Source organism: Schistocerca cancellata, chromosome 4 (assembly GCF_023864275.1).
Source record: "Schistocerca cancellata isolate TAMUIC-IGC-003103 chromosome 4, iqSchCanc2.1, whole genome shotgun sequence".
Classification (NCBI taxonomy): Eukaryota; Metazoa; Arthropoda; class Insecta; order Orthoptera; family Acrididae; genus Schistocerca; species Schistocerca cancellata.
The window spans coordinates 173,021,212-173,048,316 of NC_064629.1; the positions used below are offsets into that span (position 1 = coordinate 173,021,212).

At 45.1% G+C, this 27,105-nt stretch overlaps 1 protein-coding gene across 1 annotated transcript in view; it reads left to right on the forward strand.

Annotated features, from left to right (window-relative positions):
- Positions 1 to 19,805, forward strand: part of LOC126183981 (uncharacterized) — a 259,129-nt gene extending 239,324 nt beyond the window's left edge. The window contains exons 3-4 of the mRNA XM_049926332.1: positions 19,568 to 19,713; positions 19,763 to 19,805. Of these exons, the coding sequence (XP_049782289.1) occupies positions 19,568 to 19,713; positions 19,763 to 19,805 (189 nt within the window). The remainder of the gene's footprint in view (positions 1 to 19,567; positions 19,714 to 19,762) is intronic.
- The last annotated feature ends 7,300 nt before the right edge of the window (positions 19,806 to 27,105 follow it).

The following is a 27,105-nucleotide window of genomic DNA, read 5'->3' on the forward strand; positions in this document are numbered from 1 at the left end:
CTAGACAAGTTTCGTTTGAAGCTTGTTTCGTGAGATATTTGGCCTGGTGACGATCAATGGACCACCCTGTATATTAAGAGGACAACGATGACAACGGAGAGGAAGTAGAGGAGGAGGAGGAGGAGGAGGAGGAGGAGGAGGAGGAGGAGGAGAAGAAGAAGAAGAAGAAGAAGAAGAAGAAGAAGGTTCAGATGACGATTTCCAGGGATTTTAAAAGTCAGTTCGTTTCTATAAACTACGAGTTTTTTTTATTCTGGCTTTGCAGTCTAATAACAATAATTCTAAAAATGTTATTTTAAAAAAATTGCTTAAATATTAAGGCGCGTCTTGTAGTCTGTAGGGCTTTTTAGTACGTAAAATACGGTAACCATTACGCCAACTAAACTGGGAGACACTCTCTCCATGCGATTATCACGTTTTCGATCGTTTAAAAAAAGGCCTTGAAGGGACGACGATTTCTCTCGCATGAGGATATGCAGTAGGCAGCTATGGACTTCTTTACGCATCAGGATACGGTGTTTTACTACTCGTATATCTTCAACCTGGTGCGTCGGTGGAATATTGTCTCCCTACTCACGGCGAATTTGCCTGATCAGCATACTAATTCTGGAATGCATCGCCTTCGAAGGGAAACTTTTGGATCGCCACATACGGTATGTATGTATGTATGTATGTATGTTCTACGTCTTCTCTTAAGTCCCTGGATCGATTTCAACCAAACTTGGTAGACGTACCACTTACTACGAGGGTCACTCTAAAAGAAATGCATACTATTTCTTTTCAATCCATCTTTTATTCTACATGTTTGAAAGTTTTACAGTGTGTAGATACATCCTTTAGGAACAATATTTTCATTTCTCCACATGATTTCCATCCCTCTCAAATGCCTTACCCCATCTTGGAACCAGTGCCTGTATACCCGCACGGTAAAATTCTGGAACAACCCGTTGAAGCCACTGTTTGGCAGCGTGCACAAGGGAGTCATCATCTTCAAACCTTGTTCCACGAAGAGAGTCTTTCAGTTTCCAAAACAGATGGCAGTCACATGGAGCCAGGTCAGGACTGTAAGGCGGGTGTTTCAGTGTTGTCCATCCGAGTTTTGTGGTCGCTCCCATGGTTTTTTGACTGACTTGAGGCCGTGCATTGTCGTGCAACAGCAAAACATCCTGCTTTTGCCGATGTGGTGGAACACGACTCAGTCGAGCTTGAAGTTTCTTCAGTGTCGTCACATATGCATCAGAATTTATTGTGGTTCCACTTTGCATGATGTCCGCAAGCAAGAGTCCTTCAGAATCGAAAAACGCCGTAGTCATAACTTTTCTGGCAGAAGGTGTGGTTTTGAATTTTTTTTTCTTGGGTGAATTTGCAGGACGCCACTCCATTGATTGATTCTTCATCACTAGTGAAAAATGATGAAGCCATGTTTCATCACCTGTCACAATTCTTCCAAGAAATTCATCTCCACCATTCTTGAACTGTTCCAAAAGTTCGCTGCGTACCGTTTTTCTTGTTTCTTTGTGAGCCACTGTCAACATCCTGGGAACTCACCTGCCACAAACCTTTTTTAACGCCAACACTTTCAGTATTCTGCAAACACTTCCTTCCCCTATCCCAACGTAGCGTGACAATTCGTTCACTGTGATGCGTCTGTCAGCAGTCAGCAATTCGTTAACTCTCAGCACATCGTCTGGAGTGTGTGCAGTACGAGGCCTGCTGCTGCGAGGACAATCCTCAATATAGCCGTGCCCGCTTTCATCTCGTAACCTTCTTGCCCACCGACTAACTGTACTGCGATCGACAGCAGCATCTCCATTCACCTTTTTCAACCTCTTGTGGATGTTTCCCACTGTCCTGTTTTCACAGCACAGGAATTCTGTGACAGCAAGTTGCTTCTGACGAACGTGAAGTGTAGCAGCCATCTTGAAGAGATGCTGTGACGGCGCCACTCACGGGAACAGGTTGAACTAAGTTTGAAAACAAGCGGGAAGGATGTATCTGCACACTGTAAAACTTTCACACATACAGAACGAAAATGTATTTTCACAAAAATAGTGTGCATTTCTTTTGGAGTGTCCCTCGTATATAGAAAGAAACACTGTGCGGGTTAGAACCACTCCCCTTGCACAGACGTGGTGGTGGGGGCGGAGGGAGGTGAATAGAAGATGACATAGAAATATAACTCAGGAACATCTAAAGGTTTTGCAACCAAGATTTGTATACACGTGAGCCGTTATTTGTATAAATATGCTGTTCTACCACTAGGGGTGAGGATGACGGTGAGAAGGGGCGACATGTAGAAATATGTGAAACAAAATAATGGTATTCCTTTCCTGTAATTAGCTGACTTGGATACTTTAAGAGAGTGAAGCACAATCTGTTTTTTATATGTGGTTTTCAGTACGTCTTCGAAGTCGCAACAATGAGCACTGTAGCAAGCCAATAATTTTGTCAGCGTTTTTCGGGCCAAAGATCGTGTCATACGGCTCAATATCCCAGGTACAGTTAACGTCCTCTCTGAAGTCCTGTGGCGTAAAAGAGCAGAGAATGAAACAGTTGCCAGCGCGAAATATATGCATTGCATACGCATACGCTGGTGTAGCTGCGAGCAAGAAACTAGTTTTAAATACAGGCAGAGGACGCTCTCCCCCCTCCCTCCCCCCCCCCCCCCGCTTTCCTCTTTTCTCTCTCTTGACTCTCCACATCCTCCCAGTCGTCTACTCTATCATCGCTACACGTCCCCACAATCATTTCTCGTTAATGTCATAATGAATGCTTCATTAGTGATTCCAAAAAAAAAGTAGTACAAGTCGCTTATTTCATAGGATGACTGAGCAGAATGGACCGTAAGACAGACGCATGGAGCCACCTCACTTATGAGATATGCTCGCTGTAGCTGAAACAAGTGCAGGCCGTATTGGTATATTTACCATGCAAGTAGTGGTCGGATGATGTGCAGACCGAGATGTAATTGTTCGGACAGCACTTAACGTATGTTGTGTATCCCCATTCTGAACATACTCTGATGAACCAGAACATTACCCCCACTGGCTAACGTGATACTGAATGCTGCTTGCAGGAGTTGCAGGCACGCGTCCCGCTGAGGAAGGTGTGCCTTGGCCACCAAATTCACCTGCTCTGAATCCGATGGAACACATCTGGGACACTGTCGGGTGTCAACTCCGCATGCACAAACCACCGGTCTTTAGTCTACCGGAACTGATTGACCCGTACATAGACATCTGGTGTCACATACCGCTGAAATCTGCCAGCGACTTGTCGAATCCATGCCAGGCAGAACTGCTGCTGTATTACATTCAAAAGTGGTTCAAATGGCTCTGAGCACTATGGGACTTAACTTCTGAGGTCATCAGTCCCCTAGAACTTAGAACTACTTAAACCTAACCAACCTAAGGACGTCACACACATCCATGCCCGAGGCAGGATTCGAACCTGCGACCGTAGCGGCCGCTCGGTTCCAGACTGAAGCGCCTAGAACCGATCGGTCGCTTCGGCCGGCCATTCCTTAAATTCAATTTTTGTTCGTGTTACTGTAAGGGACAGGATAAAAATCATCCATCTTTGCTTCACAATACATTAAAAAAATGTTTCAAATGGTTCAAATGGCTCTGAGCACTATGGGACTCAACATCTTAGGTCATAAGTCCCCTAGAACTTAGAACTACTTAAACCTAACTAACCTAAGGACATCACACACACCCATGCCCGAGGCAGGATTCGAACCTGCGACCGTAGCAGTCCCGCGGTGAAAATGTTTCAATAAATAGCTTTGGTGGGGTCAGTGTGGTGTATCTTTACAGAGAAAATGAGTATTCGTGGTTTGCGGCAACAGAAACGAACTGTGGATTCACTGGCGCACCTGTGATACGGCTCCCATTTTTGTATGTGGCTGGCTGTATCGTTTCTTAAACACTGTCAGACACCAAATATTGAATATGACCACTTAATGGATACAAAAAAAAAGTCTGTGCTATCGATGAAGAATTGAGTTCTAGGTGAAAAATTTAATGGTTATCGAGCACTGACTAACACATAAGAAAACTAGTTTCTAGTCTTTTATTGTTTGATTTTTGAGGTCATTGTTAGAGTTTCATACATCAGTCAGTACAACACTAAAACACCACAGAAGCACACGATGTCTCTTTCAGTCATTCAATACACTCATCTGCACTATACAGTGTAGTCAGCAACAGGTTGAAAAGCTTGGAAGGACAGGTTGGCCTGAGAAATGTTTGTTAAAGAAGTTCGATACGTTACGCCTTTTCCGAGCTAATTAGCATTTAAGTTAACCAGGCTGTTGCGCGAGCAAATTCAAGCGGCCCGCCATAGACGGTGTCGCCAGACGTGTTCTTCGTTTGGGTTCTTTAACCAAACAAGAGTGTAATACAAAAATTGGACATGGTGCGGTAGTTGGGATCGAACCCGAGCCAAAGGCTGGGCAGTCTCGCGCGGTATCATTTGCGCAATGATAACCACTGACCGTAATTGTATCTGGCGGGCCGCTTGAATCAGCGCACGCAACGGCCTGCTCGGCTAATTTCAATACTGAAATGAAAAGATCGTATGGCATTGTCGGTGGGGGCCCCCTTGCGGGGGGAGTTCGGCCGCCGTATTGCAAGTCCTTTTTAATAGACGCCACTTCGGTGACTTGCGAGTCAATGATGATGATGATGATGTGATAATGAAGGACACACAACACCCAGTCATCTCGAGGCAGAGAAAATCCCTGACCCACCGGGAATCGAACCCGGGACCCCGTGCGTGGGAAGCGAAAACCGTACCGCAAGACCACGAGCTGCGGACATTTCAATACTGATTACTTAGGAAGCGGCGCGACTTATCGAATTCTTAACAATTACTTCTCAGCATAACCCTTGCAGGTTTTGCAGACTGTTTTGACCATCCTGTATAGTTGCACATCTGATGTATCATCCACTGGACGAAAGAAGAAATAGGTAAAAAGACTCATCAAAGAAACTACACAGGGTTCCTGCTGTACCCCAATATAATATTGTTGAGTGTCTGAATTCACTGTTTCCCTGTATTGAAGTATCATCTAAGGGCTTCCGTTTCCAACGCGCTATTTTCTAAGAAATAGTTTTGTCGTGTTACGTGAGCACATACAAAAAGTATTATTTATTTATATGTACATGTAAATCCAGCTTTCTTTCAGCCGTAATGTCTTCATCATAAATTATTTATTTTATGTTTATGGTGTCCTATGTGATAGTAGTAAAATAATTTCTAGAGCTCCTACCATAGTTTCAGTATGAGTTGGGCTGATACCCTTTACTACGTAAGATGGAGTGTGGTGTCACCGCCAGACACCACACTTGCTAGGTGGTAGCCTTTAAATCGGCCGCGGTCCGCTAGTATACGTCGGACCCGCGTGTCGCCACTATCAGTGATTGCACACCGAGCGCCGCAACACGGCAGGTCTAGTCTAGAGAGACTCCCTAGCACTCGCCCCAGTTGTACAGCCGACTTTGCTAGCGATGGTTCACTGTCTACATACGCTCTCATTTGCAGAGAGGACAGTTTAGCATAGCCTTCAGCTACGTCATTTGCTACGACCTAGCAAGGCGCCATGTTCAGTTACTATTGATATTGTGAATCATGTACCGCCAAGAGCGACGTTCACCATTAATAGATTAAAGTTAAGTATTCCACCAGTTACGTCCGTTTTTTTCTAAATTCTAATTTCCTTGTCCTGTTCCAGACCTCACGCCAGCCTGCGTGAGCTAAAACGCGTGCCTTTCGGCCTCTTCTAGTAACACGGTGTTGGCTCTCCTGCCAACCACAACATGGAGTATGTCTCACATAAAATGAGGCGAGCAGAGAAAAATAGATGAGACGTTTATCACAAGAGAACAGGCACAAGAGTGTGTTTATTTTCCCCCGTATCGTGATCACAATCACCGATACCACGCATACAGCGAAAAACGTAGCCAGGACGTATCAAAAAATCAGAATAAAAATTGCCAACTGATATTTAAAGAGCAGTTTGTTTTGTTAGGACTAGCAAACACGTCCATTGCTTATGGTCAAAATATTTAAAGACTACAGGAACTATTCCGTCACATTGTGCGCAACTGAAATGTTGGAGATCGATAGTTACTTTGATGCAGCTGATAGCTGCTGAACTGCGATGAACTAATAGTCTCACATCAAAATTTACGTGTTCTGCATGTCAGAACAACATTCATGAATTCAAAAATATCTCTTTGTCGCTCCAGGGCGTACTTAAAACTAAGCACATGACTTTTGTTAGTTAAATGTTTTACTGCTATATTGTTCCTACTATGAGCGTGATATACAAACAACGTAAGGTAGAAATGAGGAAGAATGATGCAGTTTAGATGATATATACACTGATAGTAGTTTGCAACGACGAGGGCGAGCGGGCCGAGAAGAGGGGTGGCTTGGCCAATCACTGACTGTACCAGGTGTAGAAGTATGAAACCGGAATTTCTCTATAGTTGGTGCTAGCCGTCAGTGTAAGGCCCGTGAGAGCGCGTCTGAAGCGCATCTGTTTCCTGTAACGGCTGACGACCAGCGTCAAAACCCAGCAACCCAAGATCCGTACATCGGTATCTGTTTCAAACCCATAAAGAATGTTCAGTTTTGTAACTTTCTGGCAGATTAAAACTGTGTGCCGGACCGAGACTCGAACTCGGGACCTTTACCTTTCGCGACCAAGTGCTCTACCATCGGAGCTGCCCAAGCTCGACTCATGCCCCGCCCTCACAGCTTTACTTCTGCCAGTATCTCGTCTCCTACCTTCCAAACTTCACAGAAGCTCTCCTGCGAACCTAGCAAAACTAGCACTCCTGGAAGAAAGGATATTGCGGAGTCATGGCTTAACCACAGCCTGCGGGATGTTTCCAGAATGAGATTTTCACTCTGCAGCGGAGTGTGCGCTGATATGAAAGGTTGGTTGGTTGGGGGAAGGTGACCAGACAGCGTGGTCATCGGTCTCATCGGATTAGGGAAGGATTGGGAAGGATGTCGGCCGTGCTCTTTCAGAGGAACCATCCCGGCATTTGCCTGGAGTGATTTAGGGAAATCACGGAAAACCTAAATCAGGATGGCCGGACGCGGGATTGAACCGTCGTCCTCCCGAATGCTGATATGAAACTTTCTACCAATGGTAGAGCACTTTCCCGCAAAAGGCAAAGGTCCCGAGTTCGAGTCTCGGTCCGGCACACAGTTTTAATCTGCCAGAAGTTTCATATCAGCGCACACTCCGCTGCAGAGTGAAAATCTCATTCATGTCCAGTTTTGTGCCTACGAACTACGATTTGTAGACAGCAATGGTTTTCTGTTATCGTTTTAAGAAAACTGCTCCAGAATTGCATCGAATGCTTGTCGAAGCTTTCGGCGAACATGCTCCTGAGAAAAGACAGTGTTTCGGGTGGTTCAAAAAATTGAAGAGTGATGATTTTGACGTGAGAAACGACGAGCGCGGGAAACTACCGAAAAAGTTCGAAGACAACGAATTGCAGGCCTTATTGAATGAAGGTGATACTCAAACTCAACAGGAACGCACGGAACAATTGACTGTGACACAGAAAGCCATTTCTCTTCGGTTGAAAGCTGTGGGAATGGTGCAGAAAGTGGGAAAATGGGTTCCACATGAACTGAGTGAAAGACAGCAAGCAGATCGAAAGACCACTTGTGAAATGCTGCTCGCCAGACACAAAAAAAGTCGTTTCTCCATCAAATAGTGACAGGTGATGAAAAATGGATTCGAAGCGTCGTAAATCATGAGTGAATCCAGGCAAACCATCGACATCCACTGCAAGAGCAAATCGCTTTGGAAAGAAGACAATGCTCTGTGTTTGATGGGATCAGAAGGGTGTCATCTATTACGAGTTGCTAAAACCTGGTGAAACCGTTAACACTGATCGCTACCAACAGCAAATTATCGATTTAAATCGATAATTACGTGAAAAACGACCGGAATATGGAAGAAGGTAACACACAGTGATATTGCTCCCTGGTAACGCCCCATCACACACAGCAAATCGAGTCGGGGAAACGACCGAGAAATTTAGTTGGGAAATAGTAGGGTATGCGGCTTGTTCTCCAGCCTTGGCTCCGTCCCATTATGATCTGTTTGCATCACTGGTACACGCTCTCGCTGAACAACGCTTCATTTCGTGTTAAAATGTACGAAATTTCTCGCTGAACAACGCTTCATTTCGTGTTAAAATGTACGAAAATGGCTCGCTGGCTGGTTCGCTTCAAAAGAAGAACTTTTTTTTTTTTTTTAGCGTTGCATTCATAGCCTGCAGGAGAGCTGGGAGAAATGTATGAATAGCAATGGAGATTATTTTGAATAAAATGTTGTTTATCAGTTTCAAACAAAAGACGGCCGGCCGCGGTGGCCGTGCGGTTCTGGCACTGCAGTCCGGAACAGCGGGGCTGCTACGGTCGTAGGTTCGAATCCTGCCTCGGGCATGGGTGTGTGTGATGTCCTTCGGTTGGTTAGGTTTAAGTAGTTCTAAGTTCTAGGGGACTTATGACCTAAGCTGTTGAGTCCCATAGTGCTCAGAGCTAAACAAAAGACGTAATTATTGCAACGAAATATCGGTTTCATATTTCTACACCTTGCATACCATCATTTAGGTTTTCCGTTGTTGCTATAACGAACTACAGATGCTCTTTAAAGAAAGAAGTCACCCATTTACTCTCGGGTCCTTGTAAATAATGTTCTGAGATTTAGGTGAAAGTGGTCTGTGCCAGTGACAGTTCTCAAGCTCTTTGAGCCAATATGGCGCTGCCTCCAAACCTTGAAACAGCTTCTCCTATTTAATTTATGAATAGAAGTGCACGGAAACTGACGGGACAGATGTTAAAATTTCACATAATGAACATCATGGTAAAAACAAATACATTGGGTTTGTACAGAGAAGTGTTGACAGTGGTACTACTTTTCAAACTGGCAGGATCAGTAGTTTTCTGTTGTTGGTGAAACGCATTATACACTCCTGGAAATTGAAATAAGAACACCGTGAATTCATTGTCCCAGGAAGGGGAAACTTTATTGACACATTCCTGGGGTCAGATACATCACATGATCACACTGACAGAACCACAGGCACATAGACACAGGCAACAGAGCATGCACAATGTCGGCACTAGTACAGTGTATATCCACCTTTCGCAGCAATGCAGGCTGCTATTCTCCCATGGAGGCGATCGTAGAGATGCTGGATGTAGTCCTGCGGAACGGCTTGCCATGCCATTTCCACCTGGCGCCTCAGTTGGACCAGCGTTCGTGCTGGACGTGCAGACCGCGTGAGACGACGCTTCATCCAGTCCCAAACATGCTCAATGGGGGACAGATCCGGAGATCTTGCTGGCCAGGGTAGTTGACTTACACCTTCTAGAGCACGTTGGGTGGCACGGGATACATGCGGACGTGCATTGTCCTGTTGGAACAGCAAGTTCCCTTGCCGGTCTAGGAATGGTAGAACGATGGGTTCGATGACGGTTTGGATGTACCGTGCACTATTCAGTGTCCCCTCGACGATCACCAGTGGTGTACGGCCAGTATAGGAGATCGCTCCCCACACCATGATGCCGGGTGTTGGCCCTGTGTGCCTCGGTCGTATGCAGTCCTGATTGTGGCGCTCACCTGCACGGCGCCAAACACGCATACGACCATCATTGGCACCAAGGCAGAAGCGACTCTCATCGCTGAAGACGACACGTCTCCATTCGTCCCTCCATTCACGCCTGTCGCTACACCACTGGAGGCGGGCTGCACGATGTTGGGGCGTGAGCGGAAGACGGCCTAACGGTGTGCGGGACCGTAGCCCAGCTTCATGGAGACGGTTGCGAATGGTCCTCGCCGATACCCCAGGAGCAACAGTGTCCCTAATTTGCTGGGAAGTGGCGGTGCGGTCCCCTACGGCACTGCGTAGGATTCTACGGTCTTGGCGTGCATCCGTGCGTCGCTGCGGTCCGGTCCCAGGTCGACGGGCACGTGCACCTTCCGCCGACCACTGGCGACAACATCGATGTACTGTGGAGACCTCACGCCCCACGTGTTGAGCAATTCGACGGTACGTCCACCCGGCCTCCCGCATGCCCACTATACGCCCTCGCTCAAAGTCCGTCAACTGCACATATGGCTCACGTCCACGCTGTCGCGGCATGCTACCAGTGTTAAAGACTGCGATGGAGCTCCGTATGCCACGGCAAACTGGCTGACACTGACGGCGGCGGTGCACAAATGCTGCGCAGCTAGCGCCATGCGACGGCCAACACCGCGGTTCCTGGTGTGTCCGCTGTGCCGCGCGTGTGATCATTGTTTGTACAGCCCTCTCGCAGTGTCCGGAGCAAGTATGGTGGGTCTGACACACCGGTGTCAATGTGTTCTTTTTTCCATTTCCAGGAGTGTAATTACAATAGGGTGTCGTTGGACAATACTGTTACTAAAAAGAAAATTCCAGCGCTGTACAGTCGTCATGCTCTGTAACCCTGAGAGTATGTGTATTTTTTTTGTTCAAACGTCATGACATATTCAGCCAACTCAAACGTTGTGAGAGTCATAAATACAGCTACCTAAACATTCATTTATAACTTCAAAATGTCTTTTTCTTATTGGAATGTAATATTTAGTTCAGTTTCAGACCCTTGTCTTTTATACGGGGTGTCTCAAACCTTTGAGTCAAATTGAAATAAGTGATACTGGCACCACAACCGACTGTTTCGAGATAGGGAACATATGGTCGAAAATGTATACAGGGTGGTTCATTGATCATGACCGGGTCAGATATCACACTAAATAAGAGTCAAACGGAGCAAACTATAAAGAACGAAACTTGTCTAGCTTGAAGGGGGAAACCAGATGGCACTATGGTTGGCCCGCTAGATGGCGCTGCCATAGGTCAGACGGATATCAACTCCGTTTTTTTTTAAATAGGAACCCTCATTTTTATTACATATTCGTGTAGTACATAAGGAAATATGAATGTTTTAGTTGGACCACTTTTTTCGCTTTGTGACTGATGGCGCTGTAATAGTCACAAACATATGGCTCACAATTTTAGACGAACAATTGGTAACACGTAGGTTCTTTAAATTAAAATACAGAACGTAGGTACGTTTGAACAATTTATTTCGGTTGTTCCAATGTGATACATGTACCTTTGTGAACTTATCATTTCTGAGAACGCATGCTGTTACAGCGTGATTACCTGTAAATACCACATTAATGCAATAAATGCTCAAAATGATGTCCGTCAGCCTCAATGCATTTGGCAATACGTGTAACGACATTCCTCTCAACAGCGAGTAGTTCGCCTTCCGTAATGTTCGCAAATGCATTGACAATGCGCTGACGCATGTTGTCAGGCGTTGTCCGTGGATCACGATAGCAAATATCCTTCAACTTTCCCCACAGAAAGAAATCCGGGGACGTCAGATCCGGTGAACGTGCGGGCCATGGTATGGTGCTTCGACGACCAATCCACCTGTCATTAAATATGCTATTCAATACCGCGTAAATCGCACGCTAGCTATGTGCCGCCACATCCATCATGTTGGCAGTAAATCGCCGTTCTGTCATGCAGTGAAACATCTTGTAGTAACATCGGTAGAACATTATGTAGGAAATCAGCGTACATTGCACCATTTAGATTGCCATCGATAAAATAGGGGCCAATTATCCTTACTTCCATAATGCCGCACCATACACTAATCCGCCAAGGTCACTGATGTTCCACTTGTCGCATCCATCGTGGATTTTCCGTTGCCCAATAGTGCAATTATGCCGGTTTACGTAACCGCTGTTGGTGAATGACGCTTCGTCGCTAAATAGAACGCGTGCAAAAAATCTGTCATCGTCCCGTAATTTCTCTTCTGCCCAGTGGCAGTAGTGTACACGACGTTCAAAGTCGTCGCCATGCAATTCCTGGTACATAGAAATATGGCACGGGTGCAGCCGATGTTGATGTAGCATTCTCAACACCGACGTTTTTGAGATTCCCGATGCTTGCGCAATTTGTCTGCTACTGATGTGCGTATTAGCCGCGACAGCAGCTAGAACACGTACTTGGGCGTCATCATTTGTTGCAGGTCGTGGTTGACGTTTCACATGTGGCTGAACACTTCCTGTTTGCTTAAATAACGTAACTATCCGGCGAACGGTCCGGACACTTGGATGATGTCCAGGATACCGAGCAGCATACACTGCACACGCCCGTTGGGCATTTTGATCACAATAGCCATACATAAACACGATATCGACCTTTTCCGCAATTGGTAAGCGGTCCATTTTAACACGGGTAATGTATCACGAAGCAAATACCGTCCGCACTGGCGGAGTGTTACGTGATACCACGTACTTATACGTTTGTGACTATTAAAGCGCCATCTACCACAAAGCAAAAAGTGGTCAAACTAAAACATTCTCATTTCTTTACGTACTACATGAATATGTAATAAAAAATGGAGTTCCTATTTACAAAAACGCAGTTGATATCCGTTTGAGCTATGGCAGTGCCATCTAGCGGGCCAACCATAGCGCCATCTGGTACCCCCTTCAAGGTAGACGAGTTTCGTTCTTGGTAGTGTTTTCGTTTGATGGTTATTTCGTGAGATATTTGGCTCGGCCACTATCAATGTACCACCCTGTATTTATTGTGCGATGGACATACTCAGCGTACACCGCGTAACAACAACGTAGCTCGTAGTGACTGTTGAAAGAGACGACCGCGAGTGCCCATGATCACATGGCAGTGGCGCATCAAGTTCTGCAGCACTCTTTCAAAGATCCCTGGTGTCTGTTGTACCAGGAAACAGGCAGATTGCAGCTTGCACCTTAGCAAGCAGGTTTTCATCTGTTTTTACGGGGCTTTCATACGCCAACGTCTTGACGTAACCCCAGAGGAGAAAGTCCACAAGTGTGAGATTCAGCGATCGCACTGTCCATGGGACAGAACCTCGCGTTCCAACCAACGATGTAGATACGTGTTGTTCAGGTGCTTGCCGACATTAACATCGAAGTGGCGTGCTGTACTGTCGTGTTGAAACCACAGCTTTTCACGGAAAATAAGAACTGTGGCAGCACTTCTGGCCGGAACACCTAGTAACCTTGGCCGGTTGTCTGTGGCGTGAACGACCCCGTCTCTCGTAATTTGGTATCCACTGAGATAAACTTCTTCGAGTTAGGATGACGCCTATTGGGAAATCGTTCTCTGTACATTCGTGCTGCTTTACAGGTACAACATACTGATCCGTCGTATATTAAATGCATTTCTACCAACTCTCGTGACGATCAACGTGACGTATTTTACTACGCGTCATGAACTATACGCAGACACACCTCACCGTGGACACATTACAAGCTGTCTGATGCACTCGACAAGTTCAAATGGTTCAAATGGCTCTGAGCACTATGGGACTTAACATCTCTGGTCATCAGTCCCCTAGAACTTAGAACTACTTAAACCTACCCAACCTAAGGACATCACACACATCCATGCCCGAGGCAGGATTCGAACCTGCGACCGTAGCAGTCGCGCGGTTCCAGACTGTAGCGCCTAGAACCGCTCGGCCACACCGGCCGGCGCACTCGACAAGTGATACCACGGATAGCCGTGTGCATGCGGCACAGTTTAATGCGCTGGTGCGATTCATGCGGTCGTCACATGACACACGTGCTGTGAGCTAAGGTGTATACAGTATGTCAGTTTGGTGGTCAGAGGGCAACGCTGTTTATCACCCGCTGCCTGCTCCAGTGTGCAACAGAAACCCGGGATCTTTGCGAGAATGCCGCAGAACTGCGTGCGCCGTAGAAATACAAGCGTTGAGATTGGTGGTCGTCGCTTTGAACAACTGCTATGAATTACGTCGCTGTTAAGCACTCTTATGTCAGTAACACAACAAATATGCATTTTTGACAAGTGGTTCCCTAACTCAAAACATTCGGTTGTGGACCTGTTTCAGTTTGACTCAGGTTTGAGACACTCTGTGTTAAATGCATTTTCAGTCTTCGTCTTGTGGAAAATACAGTTTTGGTTTACACCATAATTTTTACATGAATTAAATGTTACAGTTATCAGTCCGTCTAGCCAAAATCAGTGTTTCCTTTCATCCGGTGAACTGTGAACGATTTTTTCGTAGTGCTCTTTGTAACAAGTGGCGCCTAGTGTACGAACAGTGTTACAAAAAGTCGTTCACAGTTCTCGTAAGATGAATCGAATATTGTCGCCAGAGCAATTGTTTCACATCACTTAACTTACAATAAACTAAATATGAAAACTATAAAACCGAAACATCTCTCCGTGAAATGGGAAATTTGGAAATTTGTGGTCATCGGCCCCTAGGCTTACGGACTACTAACTTAAACTAACTTACAGTAAGGACAACACACACACCCATGCCCGAGCGAGGACTCGAACCTCCGAAGGGGGGGGGGGGGGCGCGAACCGTGACGAGACGCCCCAGACCGCACGGCTACCCCACCGTGAATGTGTGTCGATTTTTCGTAAGTGTAAAGTAAATGGTGCCTTTAACCTAAGAAAAGATGAAAGTAAACATTCATTTTTAAAAGATGGACGAGTAACTGTTAGTTTTTATTCATGTAAAATTAGCGTATCAGCTCAAAAATGGCTCTGAGCACTATGGGACTTAACTTCTGAGGTCATCAGTCCCCTAGAACTTAGAGCTACTTAAACCTAACTAACCTAAGGACATCACACACATCCACGCCCGAGGCAGAGTTCGAACCTGCGACCGTTGCGGTCGCTCGGTTCCAGACTGAAGCGCCTAGAAGCGCTCGGCCACTCAAGCGGGCAGCGTATCAGCTATTTAAAACTGTATCTTTCAGAAAACACTCTTAGAAGGTGCCTTGAAAATAAGAGGTGAAACGAGCCCCGAACGTAAACAAACACACTGCAGCAAGAAAAACGTGTTTGAAGCCTTACATCGAATATTTACAGTAGCGGCAATAAGTATTTCGACACACATTTTCGCCGCTGGGGTGTACGTCTTGCGCTTCCCTGCCTAGCCAGCACGTCCCGGCTAACTGTACAGCGGCACGCGTCCAAATAAACACATGCATCGATTCAGCGCAATGGCGGCAAGTACAACACTAACAATGTTGTTGTGGTTGGTCCAAAAGTATTTTGACACTGTGGTTTACTGCCGGAAACAAATGCCTACGCCAGTATTACGTTGAATACCTTTGGTTTACATTAGCTTTTGTTTCGACGCAGTTTGCAACATGTCGAAGGTCAGAGTACTCAGCAGACCTCAAAAATGCGCTAATCGATACTCTACAGCGAAGCAAGCCTCAGGCAGATGTTGCTCGGGATTTTGGTTGGTCCAGACAAATTGTGAGTGTTTGGAATAAGAAGAAACGAATAACAGGGAGCACAGACAAACAAAGAACGGATAGGCCTAGCAAAATCACTCATAAGGAGGATGTCAAAGGGCGACCCAAGTAAGACTGCTGTTGACATGAACAGAGAGCTGAGTGAATTCCAAAACATGGAAATATCGAACAGTACCGTAAAACAGATCCTCAGAGGTTCTAATCTCCATGGCCGGCGCCCAGGCAAAAAGCCATTAATATCGGCAAGCAGTAGGAGAGCCCTACTTGAATTTGCCAGAGCGCATATGGACTGGACACCTCAACAGTGGTCGCGTGTGCACTGGAGCGGTGAAAGTAAGTTTAATTTGTTTTTCTTCCGGTGAGACTCCATATGGAACGATGTCCGATGCCAGCACCAGCTCTTAACCATGGTGTTGGAAACGTCGTGGTGTGGGGATTCTTCTCCCGTTCAGGTGTCTGCCTTCTAGTGCCTACTAAAGGCACTAGGATCCTTTCAAATATTGCGAAATTTCGAAAACGCATGTGTTGCCTCACGCCGAAGATAAAATGGGACGAAACTGGAAATTTCAGCACGACCATGATCCTAAGCACACCTCTTACCATGTTAGAGACTTCTTGATAAGGATGGGAGTAAAGATGCTGAAGTGGTTCACGGTAAATGATAACAGCCATACAGTTGCAGGATAAAGATTTATTAAAACCCTTGACCACGGTTTCGGTATATCTAAATATACCTGCATCAGAAGTAAAATACACTAAAATCACATCCTGCAGTGGAGGTACATAAAACAATTGTGTCAAAGGCGTCATCAGTAGTTAAAACATCTCTATTTATACAATGTAATTATGGACAGAGGGTCGATGCGATCACAGCATAGCATCAGCACGTCGTCTGTTAAAGTACTGACGCTATGCTGTGTTCACATCGATACTCTGTCCATAATTATGTTGTATAAATGGAGATGACGTTTTAACTACTGACGACGCCTTTGGCACAATTTTTTTAATGTATCTCCACTGCAGTATGCGAATTTAGTGTATATTACGTCTGATGAAGGTATATTTAGATGTACTGAAACCGTGGTCAAGGATTTTAATAAATCTTTATCCGGCAACTGTTTGGCTGTTATCATTTACCGTCAAGAATTTCAACAGTTGCTGTTTCAGCCATGTTTAAAATCTTGGTGCTGAAGTGGTCTAGGCACATCTCAGATCTCAGTCCGATCGAACGCCTGTCGGAGGGACTCGATCGAAGCTCAAGGCAACGAAACTTCTCCAGTCGCGACCAATTATTGTAATCTTTGGTTAAAGAATGACAGAAAATCCCCCCTGCATCGTTTGGCCGCCCTAATTGACTCAATGCCCCAGCACTATGTGGCTGTAATTAAGGTGAAAGGTTGTGCAAACAAGTACTAACGACTATGTACACTACTTCGCGTTCCACAATTCTTTTAAGCTGTAACATGACGTCGGTCAGAGTGGCCAAGCGGTTCTAGGTGCTTCAGTCTGGTACCGCGCGACCGCTACGGTCGCAGGTTCGAATCCTGCCTCGGGCATGGATGTGTGTGATGTCCTTAGGTTGGTTAGGTTTAAGTAGTTCTAAGTCTAGGGGACTGATGACCTCAGATGTTAAGTCCTATAGTGCTTAGAACCATTTGAATAATTTGTTTTTATTATGAAAAGGTGTTTGTCAAAATACTTATTGTTGTTACTTCATATATTTGCTGCGAACAATGGCCACACAACCAAAGGTGTTATAACAATCTAAGATTGATAACTAAACTGAGCAAAACGATTGGACAGAAGCAGATAGAAAGAAACAAAGGAAGAGCCTAAAAATGATAGTGCACATACCACACACCGCATGTTAAATTTCGGAATCCATATCTATATTCAGAGTCCAAACACTGGAGCTACGACCATTGGTTTGATACGTTCAGCAAATAGTTTAGTTTTTATGCTGTTACCGACATCAGCTTAGGAAAATGGCGCTAGCATTTCCCATCTGAGCAACAGTAAGCTAGTAAGTTAAGGTTAATGAATTTGCTGATTAAGAATATGACATCAAAAAGCGAAAAAAAAAAAACAAAATGCGGTATCCAATATGGCGGAAAAATATTGATGAAAGCCATTTTACTCGTATGAAAGTAATTTTTTGGGAATTATCGAGGTTGCTGATGAAGATTATGAGCTATACTTAATTATTGTTTGTAGTTTATTATTTTATTTAGTGTTCATTTAGTTAAGTTATTTATTTAAGTTACAAAAAGCCACGCGGTGTGGCCGCGCGGATTGAGGCGCCATTTGTCAGATTGAGCGGCCCCTCCCGCCGGAGGTTCGAGTCCTCCCTCGGGCGTGTGTGTGTGTGTGTGTGTGTGTGTGTGTGTGTGTGTTGGTGTTTTTGTTCTTGTTATTAGCATAAGTTAGTTTAAGTAGTGTGTAAGTCTAGGGACCGATGACCTCAGCAGTTTGATACCTTAGGAACTCCCACAAGTTACGAAATTTATTTATATATGAAAATTTTAATTTTAGTTGTTAATTCTGCATTATTTACTTATTTATTTATTCACTATTTATCCATTTATTTAATACTCATTTCTACACACGCGTTTAAAAGCGTTAAAAATCATCTCCACAATGTATGCACAATACTTGAGGGGCGTTTGAAAAGTCCGTGCAAAAATAAAACTACTTACGTGTTTGGGGTAAACCCTTTTTTATTTTTCGACATGGTCTCCTTTTAGACTTATACACTTCGTCCAACGCTGTTCTAATATGTTGATCCCTTCCGAATGACAGTAATTGTCCAAGACTGCAAAATAGGTATTAGTTGCTGCAATCACCAACTCGTTTGAATAAAATCTTTGTCCCGCTAGCCATTTCTTGAAATTGGGGAACAAACAGTAGTCTGAGGGAGTCAAGTCTGGAGAATAGGGGGGGAGGGGGGGGGGTTAAACGAGTTGAAATCCTATTTCCATTAATTTTGTGACCACAACTGCTGAGGTGTGTGCGGAATGTCGTGGAATTCGTAACTTAGCTCTATTTTTTAAGCACATTTGACAATTGTCTCGTGCATTTTCCGGTATTAAGTTAATTTAAAAAAACATGTATAATTAATGATTTAATAATGATATAAACGTTTCTTAATAAGTATATACCTCCTGGAACGCCTTTCATATTGAATGTATTCGTTTCACTTACACAGAACACAAATACTTGTCTTTACCGACAGGACTATTTTGTATCCTGGTTCCCAGAACGAGATTTTCACTCTGCAGCGCAGTGTGCCCTGATATGAAGCTTTCTGGCAGATTAAAACTGTGTGCCGGACCGAGACTCGAACACGGGACCTTTGCCTTTCGCGGAAAAGTGCTCTACCAACTGAGCTACCCAAGACGACTCATGCCCCGTCCTCACAGCTTTACTTCTGCCAGTACCTTGTCTCCTACCTTCCAAACTTTACAGAAGCTCTCCTGCGAACCTTGCAGAACTAGGAGACGAGGTACTGGCAGAACTAAAGCGGTGAGGACGGGGCGTGAGTCGTGCTTGGCTAGCTCAGTTGGTAGAGCGCTTGCCCCCGAAAGGTAGAGGTCCCGAGTTCGAGTCTGTTGTCCGGCACACCGTTTTAATCTGCCAGGAAGGTTTGAATCCTGGTTGGCTGCATGCACCGCTAACAATAAATTGCCGCATTTGACCTGAAATATAACGGATGAAATGAACAGCTGATCGTCCGCACAACTGGCATTCAGCAGTCCCAACATTACTGTAGCCAACCTGACAGTCCAAAATTCAAAAATGGTTCAAATGGCTCTGAGCACTGTGGGACTTAACATCTTAGGTCATCAGTCCCCTAGAACTTAGAACTACTTAAACCTAACTAACCTAAGGACATCACAAACATCCATGCCCGAGGCAGGATTCGAACCTGCGACCGTAGCAGTCCCGCGGTTCCGGACTGCAGCGCCTAGAACCGCGCGGCCACCGCGGCCGGCTAGTCCAAAATTCCCACCTAGAAACCTTTTTTCCCCCTTTTTGTCCACGTTTTCAAGATTCTGGACCACTGTGCGCTGTGGCGATAGGAGCGACTTGCAACTACAGAGACACGATGTATCGCGATAACTTCAGAGTGTTGGGCGAAATTGTTTAACAGGTGAATGTGCTGGGGCAGGGTGTTAAGAATATGTGTGTGTGGGTCAGGTGAAGGTGACGCTGACGGACGACGGTCGATACACGGCGCCGGAGGGCCGGCTGCACGCCACGCACCCGGAGACGGTCGACTCGACGTACATCATCCGGCCGCCCTTCAAGGGCTTCGGCCGCCAGCACGGGCTGTGGCCGCCTAGGCCGCGACCTGCGCACAGCTTCGCCGTCCCAGCCAGCCGCCCGCTGCAGCAGCAGCCGCCGCCGCCTCAAACGCTCTACGGCCGACCGGTAAGCATGCCTGTTGAGAATATATCGATGCATCGACACATCAATATTTCTCCCAAAGATGTCGATTAAAATCGGCGATATTTTACGGCATATCGATACTGAAACGGCAGTGTCGAGTGCCAATCTTTTTACAGTAGAGCGTCGATTATCCGAACGTCGGTCAACAGAAAGACAGCTTAACCGATCTGTGTACTCGCTCGCACCTGTTAGTCTCCCACCCTACCGTCCAGCATCCCCCTCACTCCCAAACCAAGTTTCCCACAGTAGTCGCCGCACTGGGCCACCGCTGGCGGAACATTGCTTCCAATGGGGTCTTCACGAGGCGCTGCTGCCCGGCCACGCCGCCAGTCGCTGTGTTTGGACTATCAGCACACTTCTGTCGGCTTGGCACTGGCAGTAGAAGTAGCGGCAGTATCGAAGCTGTTCACAGCAACAGCTGCACCAGCTTGGAGTTGAGGCGTGCAGCTCCGCGCAGTTTGAAGGATTGCGCGCCCCCAAGAAGAGTTTCTCACTAGAGATGGGCGAACTGAAACACGTAACTGTTTCGAAACAAATGAAACAGTACAATGTGTTGTTTCGATACGCTGTTTGGAAACAGTGAAACAGTTTGTGTTTTGTTATCTAATAAACCTACACATTTTATCATCTTGAATGTCTACTGTATAAGTTTGTCCATATAAACACAAATGAGGTGCGAGAGCGCTAATCATATCGCAGAAAGTACGAAACTATCACTTAGGCGTCTTGGCAGTTTCGTATTTCCTGCAGCAAATGCGCTGCTTTCGTGTCGTGTGACTTTCATACTTTTCAATTGGCTGAGGACAGCCATAGCCTAAGACAGAAGAACCACCACGAACGGAACTGGAGGTGGGAGAAAACTGCAGACACAACGGATATGCTACTGGGATTCCCACTTTCCGTTAGTATGGGTAATATACCCATCCTGATAATTTCCATACGCACTAACGGAATCATTGTGGATAGTAGGCACAGTGACTATAGTCTCACAAATAATGCCAAATAATTCGATAAAATAACAAAATATAACAGAAAAAATTTTGTCTTTCAAGGTGTTTCGAACCGTGTTTCACCATGCTTGCCAGCCCTCCCCGTTCACCGTTACACTATCAGTGATATGTCAAACAGATTGCTTGCAATTATACCTACATCAAATTTATGTATATGTCTAATAACTGTCACACTACGCCTTTTTTTATTCGAAATGTTGTAGGCTTACTTGCGTTTCTTAATATGATTACTGTACATGAACAGAGAAGCGTATGTTATAAAAAAAGTGTAATTTAACTGAATGATTTTCACCTATTTATTATTTTGAATGTGAATAGTATGCGTTGTTTTATTGTTTGGTTAGTGTTTATAAAGCAGATGTTACGCCGATTCGGCATAGGACAGTCAGCTAGAAACGAAGCTTTATTTTCGGATATCTTAAGCTTCATGCTATTGCTTGTCAAAAAGACTTCGACACTCTTGAAAGTGTTTCATGAAGTGGTATGTTGTGTTTCAATACCTGTGCCGAGCCGGAATCTCGCCCGACACAGAGCGGAATGAAACATCACTGTTTCGATACAATTAGTCCATTCCAAGCACAGGTGGACTGAAACAGCCTTATTTTGAAACAACGATACAGTTTCTGTGTCTGGCTCGAGATCGAATCTGGTCCGGTTATCCGAGACAGGGGCGGAATGAAACACCACTGTTTCGAAACAGTGAACCACAGCCGTTCCGAAACACTGAAACAGTTCCACGTATCGATACACTGTATCGAAACATAGAAACAGTGGCCAAGTCTACTTCTCACGGTGCAAACAGTCACCTTCTGTTCTCTGTTACGACCACTTGTGTGCTGCTGCGTGAAGAAGTGAACTTGACGATACAAAATGCTTATATGTAAACGTGTTGACCTTTCTATGAGGGACAAGTACGAGATTATTAAAAGGTTAGAAGAAGGTGAATCTGCAACCACTTTATCCAATGAGTACAAGGTGGGGAAGTCGACAATTAAGGATATAAAAAAAGACGAACATAGCAAATTTTATGGCTAGGTTTGATTCTACTGATGGATCAAAAAGCCATAAAACTATGAAGCTCGCCACTAACACAGATCTAGATGATGCTGTTAACAAGTGGTTTACACAAAAGAGATCGGAAGGAGAACCTATCTCAGGTCCTATTCTGTGTGAGAGGGCAATGAAGTTCAACGAAAAACTTGCCTTTGTATGTTACTTTGTAATACTAAAACAGATGCCTGTTTTTATGAATAAATTTGCTGTACAGTACTTCTTTTTGGCAAATAAACAAGTACAGTTCGATAATCCGAACAACCCAGTTTTCCGAACACCCATGTCCCTCAATTACTTCGGATAATCGACGCTCTATGTTGTATGTTGTATTACGTATTTTTCGCAATTGTTACTATATTTTAGAAATTATAGTGTAACATAATTTTGCTTACTAATTTTTGAGCTTTAATCACTTCCAGTACTTCTCTTTGACTGAACGAATGTTTCAAGTACGAGGGTCACTCCAAAAGAAATGCGCACTATTTTTGTAAAAATACAGTTTTCATTCATGTGTGAAAGTTTTACAGTGTGCAGATGCATCATTCCCGCATGTTTTCAAACTTAATCCAACCTTTTCCCGTGAGTGGCGCCGTCACAGCATGCCTTCAAGATGGCTGCTACACTTGACGTTCGTCAGAAGCAAAGTGCTGTCATAGAATTCCTATGCTGTGAAAACGAGACAGTGGAAAACATCCACAAGAGGTTGAAAAAGGTGAATGGAGATGTTGCTGTCGATCGCAGTACAGTTAGTCGGTGGGTAAGCAGGTTACGTGATGAAAGCGGGCACGGCAATATTGAGGATTGTCCTCGCAGCGGCAGGTCTCGTACTACACACACTCCAGACAATGTGCAGTGAGTTAACGAATTGGTGACTGCTGACAGATGCATCACAGTGAACGGATTGTCACGCTACGTTGGGATAGGGGAAGGAAGTGTTATCAGAATACTGGAACTGTTGGCGTTAAAAAAGGTTTGTGCCAGGTGGGTTCCCAGGATGTTGACAGTGGCTCACAAAGAAACAAGAAAAACGGAATGCAGCGAACTTTTGGAACAGTACGAGAATGGTGGAGATGAATTTCTTGGAAGAATTGTGACAGGTGATGAAACAGGGCTCCATCTATTTTCACCAGAGACGAAGAGGCAAGCAATGGAGTGGCGTCATGCAAATTCACCCAAGAAAAAAAAATTCAAAACCACACCTTCTGCTAGAAAAACTATGGCTACGGTGTTTTTCGATTCCGAAGGACTCTTGCTTGTGGACATCATGCCAAGTGGAACCACCATAAATTCTGATGCATATGTCACGACACTGAAGAAACTTCAAGCTCGACTGAGTCGTGTTCGATCATCTCGGCAAAAGCAGGATGTTTCGCTGTTGCACGACAATGCACGGCCACATGTCAGTCAAAAAACCATGGAAGCGATCACAAAACTCGGATGGACAACACTGAAACACCCGCCTTACAGTCCTGACCTGGCTCCATGTGACTATCATCTCTTTGGGAAACTGAAAGACTCTCTTCGTGGAACAAGGTTTGAAGATGACGACTCCCTTGTGAACGCTTCCAAGCAGTGGCTCCAACCGGTCGGTCCAGAATTTTACCATGCGGGTATACAGGCGCTGGTTCCAAGGTGGCGTAAGGCAGTTGAGAGAGATGGACATTATGTGGATAAATGAAAATATTGTTCCTAAAGGATGTATCTACACACTGTAAAACTTTCAAACATGTAGAATAAAAGATGGATTTATAACGTGCATTTCTTTTGGAGTGACCCTCGTAAGTATAGGTGACACAAAAAATACGATTGCACTGGGGGTGGTGTGGGGGTGGAAGTGTGAATGGAGTAACAAGATTTCCGATGTAAAGAAGTAGAAATGCCGCACCAGTTGCGTTAAAATACAATTTTTAACCCAACTGTTGTGCTATTTCTTCACATTGGCATTCTTAAAAAACAGTTGCTGAAAATGATGAACAAAAATCTAAATGACAGGGTTAGTCTTTGCAGTGGGTGGAGACGTGGGAGGTGAAATGCTGACTATCGGCGCTCTCCGCTACCGACAGAAACTGCAATGTTTAACTTCACCACACAATTTTGACACTACAGGTGCTAGGTCGCTGGTGTTGGCAGAAATGATAAAACAGGGAAGTCAACATGAAGAGTTCCGAACAAATCCGATGTTCGATGAAACTAAACGACGGACCTATCGGACATCTTTTATTGTGCCGCTTACATGCAGTTACCATTGTTAGCAAAATAGTTATCGCTAAACGTGAGCGTGCATCGTTTTCCTTTCAGTTATTGCTCTAAGGGGATAAGCATGCTGCCAGTAATACTTAAATATGCGGCTCTAATACTGGCAGTATATTTACAGTATGCAGCCAGTACTTCTATAGGCCGGTACTTCGATATTGACGAAAAAAATTATATCTATGTACACTACTAGCCATTAAAATTGCTACACCATGAAGATGACGTGCTACAGACGCGAAATTTAAACGACAGGAAGAATATGCTGTGATATGCGCAGGTGACCACAGCATGTAAGAAAGGTAAAGGTACGGACTCGTAAAATTACGGACAAATATACTTAAATTCTGTTTGCTGCAGACTCTTTGAACATATTCTCAGTTCGCATATAATTAATTTTCTTGAGACTGAGGAGCTTATGTCCACGAATCAGCATGGTTGTAGAAAGAAAGGATCGGTCGAACTAAACTGAACTTACCCTTTTCTCACGTGATATACTGAGTACTATGGATAAAGGGCAACAGGTAGATTCCATATTTCTGCATTTCCGACAAATATTTGACGCGGTGCCCCATTGCAGGCTGTTAATGAAGGTATGAGAATATGGAACTAGTTCACAGACATGTGAGTGGCTCGAGACTTCTTAAATAATAGAACCCAGTATGTTGTCCTCGACGGCGAGCGTTCATCGGAGAAAAGAGTATCGTCAGGAGTGCCCCAGGGAAGCGTGATAGGACCGCTGTTGTTCTCTATATACATAAATAAATTCGCGGACAGATGGGCAGCAATCTGCGGTTGTTTGCTGATGATGCCTTGCTGTACGGTAAGGCGTCGAAGTTGAGTGACTGTAGGAAGATACAAGACGACTTCAACAAAATTTTTAGTTGGTGTGACGAATGGTAGCTAGCCCTAAATGTGGAAAAATATAAGTTAATGCGGATGAGTAGTAAGATCAAACCTGTAATGTTCGAATACAGTATTACTAGTTTCCTGCTTGACGTTGCAAAACGATATGAGGTGGAACGAGCATGTGAGAAGTGTGGTAGGGAAGGTGAATGGTCGACTTCGGTTAATTGGGAGAATTTTAGGAAAGAGTGGTTCACCTGTAAAGGAGACTGTATATAGGACGCTGGTGCGACCTATTCTTGAGTACTGCTCGAGTGTTTGGGATCCGTACCAGGTCGTAATGAAGGAAGACATCGAAGCAATTCAGAGGTGGGCTTTTTTTTTTTTTTGGTGGGGTTTAAGGGCGCTCAACTACTGAGGTCATTAGCGCCCAGTCACAGTTGTTAGAGCACATGGAATCTAGTAAAGCTCAAGGGGAGGGGGGTACACCAGAAAGTCCTGACAAAGATGCAGATAAAATAAGTAAAAAAGTTAGATGTCTTTGGACAAGCCAGTCAAGGTTATAAAACGCAGACCACGAGCAGCGGCTCGAGCGTCATCAGCTAAAATATCCGGTAAAGTAGATGGCAGGGACAGGACAACACGAGATTGACTGAAGCGGGGACACGACAATAAAACATGGCGCACTGTTAGTGCTTGACCACAAGGGCACCGCGGGGCTGGGTCACCGGAGAGCAGGTAGCGGTGGCTAAACCGGCAATGCCCAACCCGCAACCTGGTCAGAAGGACCTCTTCTCGCGGAGATGGTCGGGAGGAGGTTGTCCAATCAGTTGGGAGCGGTTTTACTGCCCGGAGCTTGTTTCCTTGGAGGGATGACCAAGCATCCCACCACAACGACACAAGCCTCTTACAAACAACCCCACGAACGTCAGATGACGGGACGCAATGGGAGGCTGGCCGAGGCAGGAGGACTGCAGCCTTGGCTGCAGCATCTGCAGCCTCATTCCCAGGCACTCCTACATGTCCGGGAACCCACAGAAAGCTGACAGAGGCGGGCTGCCAGATTTATTAACGGTAGGTTCGAACAACACGTAAGTGTTACAGAGATGCTTCTGGAACTAAAATGGGAATCCCTGGAGGGAAGGCGACGTTTTTCTTTCTTTTTTTTTTTTTGAGAAACACTATTGAGAAAATGTAGAGAACCGGCATTTGAAGCTGACTGCCAAACGATTCTACTGCCGCCAACATACAGTGCGTGTAAGGACCACGAAGATGTGTTGTTATACAGTGCGTGTAAGGACCACGAAGATGTGTTGTTGTGGTCTTCAGTGAAGAGACTGGTTTGGTGCAGCTCTCCATGCTACTCTATCCTGTGCAACCTTGATCATCTCCATGTACCTACTGCGTCCAGCACCATTCGACTATCTGGCCAAATGGAGACCCACAATATCGCCTGTTCCAAATCTCTTCAAGTCCAGATGACGCTGTTTCACACGAGTAGACAGCATCTCCGTGCCATTCACAGTCATCACTCAACGTCTGACGCTGTTCGAGCCCTTTTTATGCATTACCAAACCTGGGAAGAACACTAAACACGAACAACACTAATCCACCCTTGTCCCCGTTCTACCGGTTACAGTGATTTGCCAATCTAACCATTTACATCCCCGCCGATGGTGAGTTCGTCTACGAGTTACATTCACATTCTCTGGATGCTTCACATTCTGTCATGCAGTTTATATTGTGAACAGTAACTATCTTACCACACTTCCTTGAGGTACTCAGGAAATTACAGTTGCACCCTGAAAGATTACCGTCAAACCTCCTTGTCTAGGGACGCCAGATGAAAGTTGATGTCGTCAAGCCCTGAATGAAAATTGCGCAACAGATAACTGGGGAGGGGAGCTTGAGAGCGCTACTTAGAGAGCGTGCCCTTTCTGTACGATACTAAGCAAGGGGCTGGAGGGCTCACATGCTGATGTGTGGGTCCCTGCATTCTATAACTTTTATATTAAATGACTTCCTTCAACTTGACTTCGTTGTGATTTTTAAGGTATGTTAAAGATTGATGACAACTGATAACCTATTTATTTTAAACATTATCACTCGACTTTATTGCAGGAATTG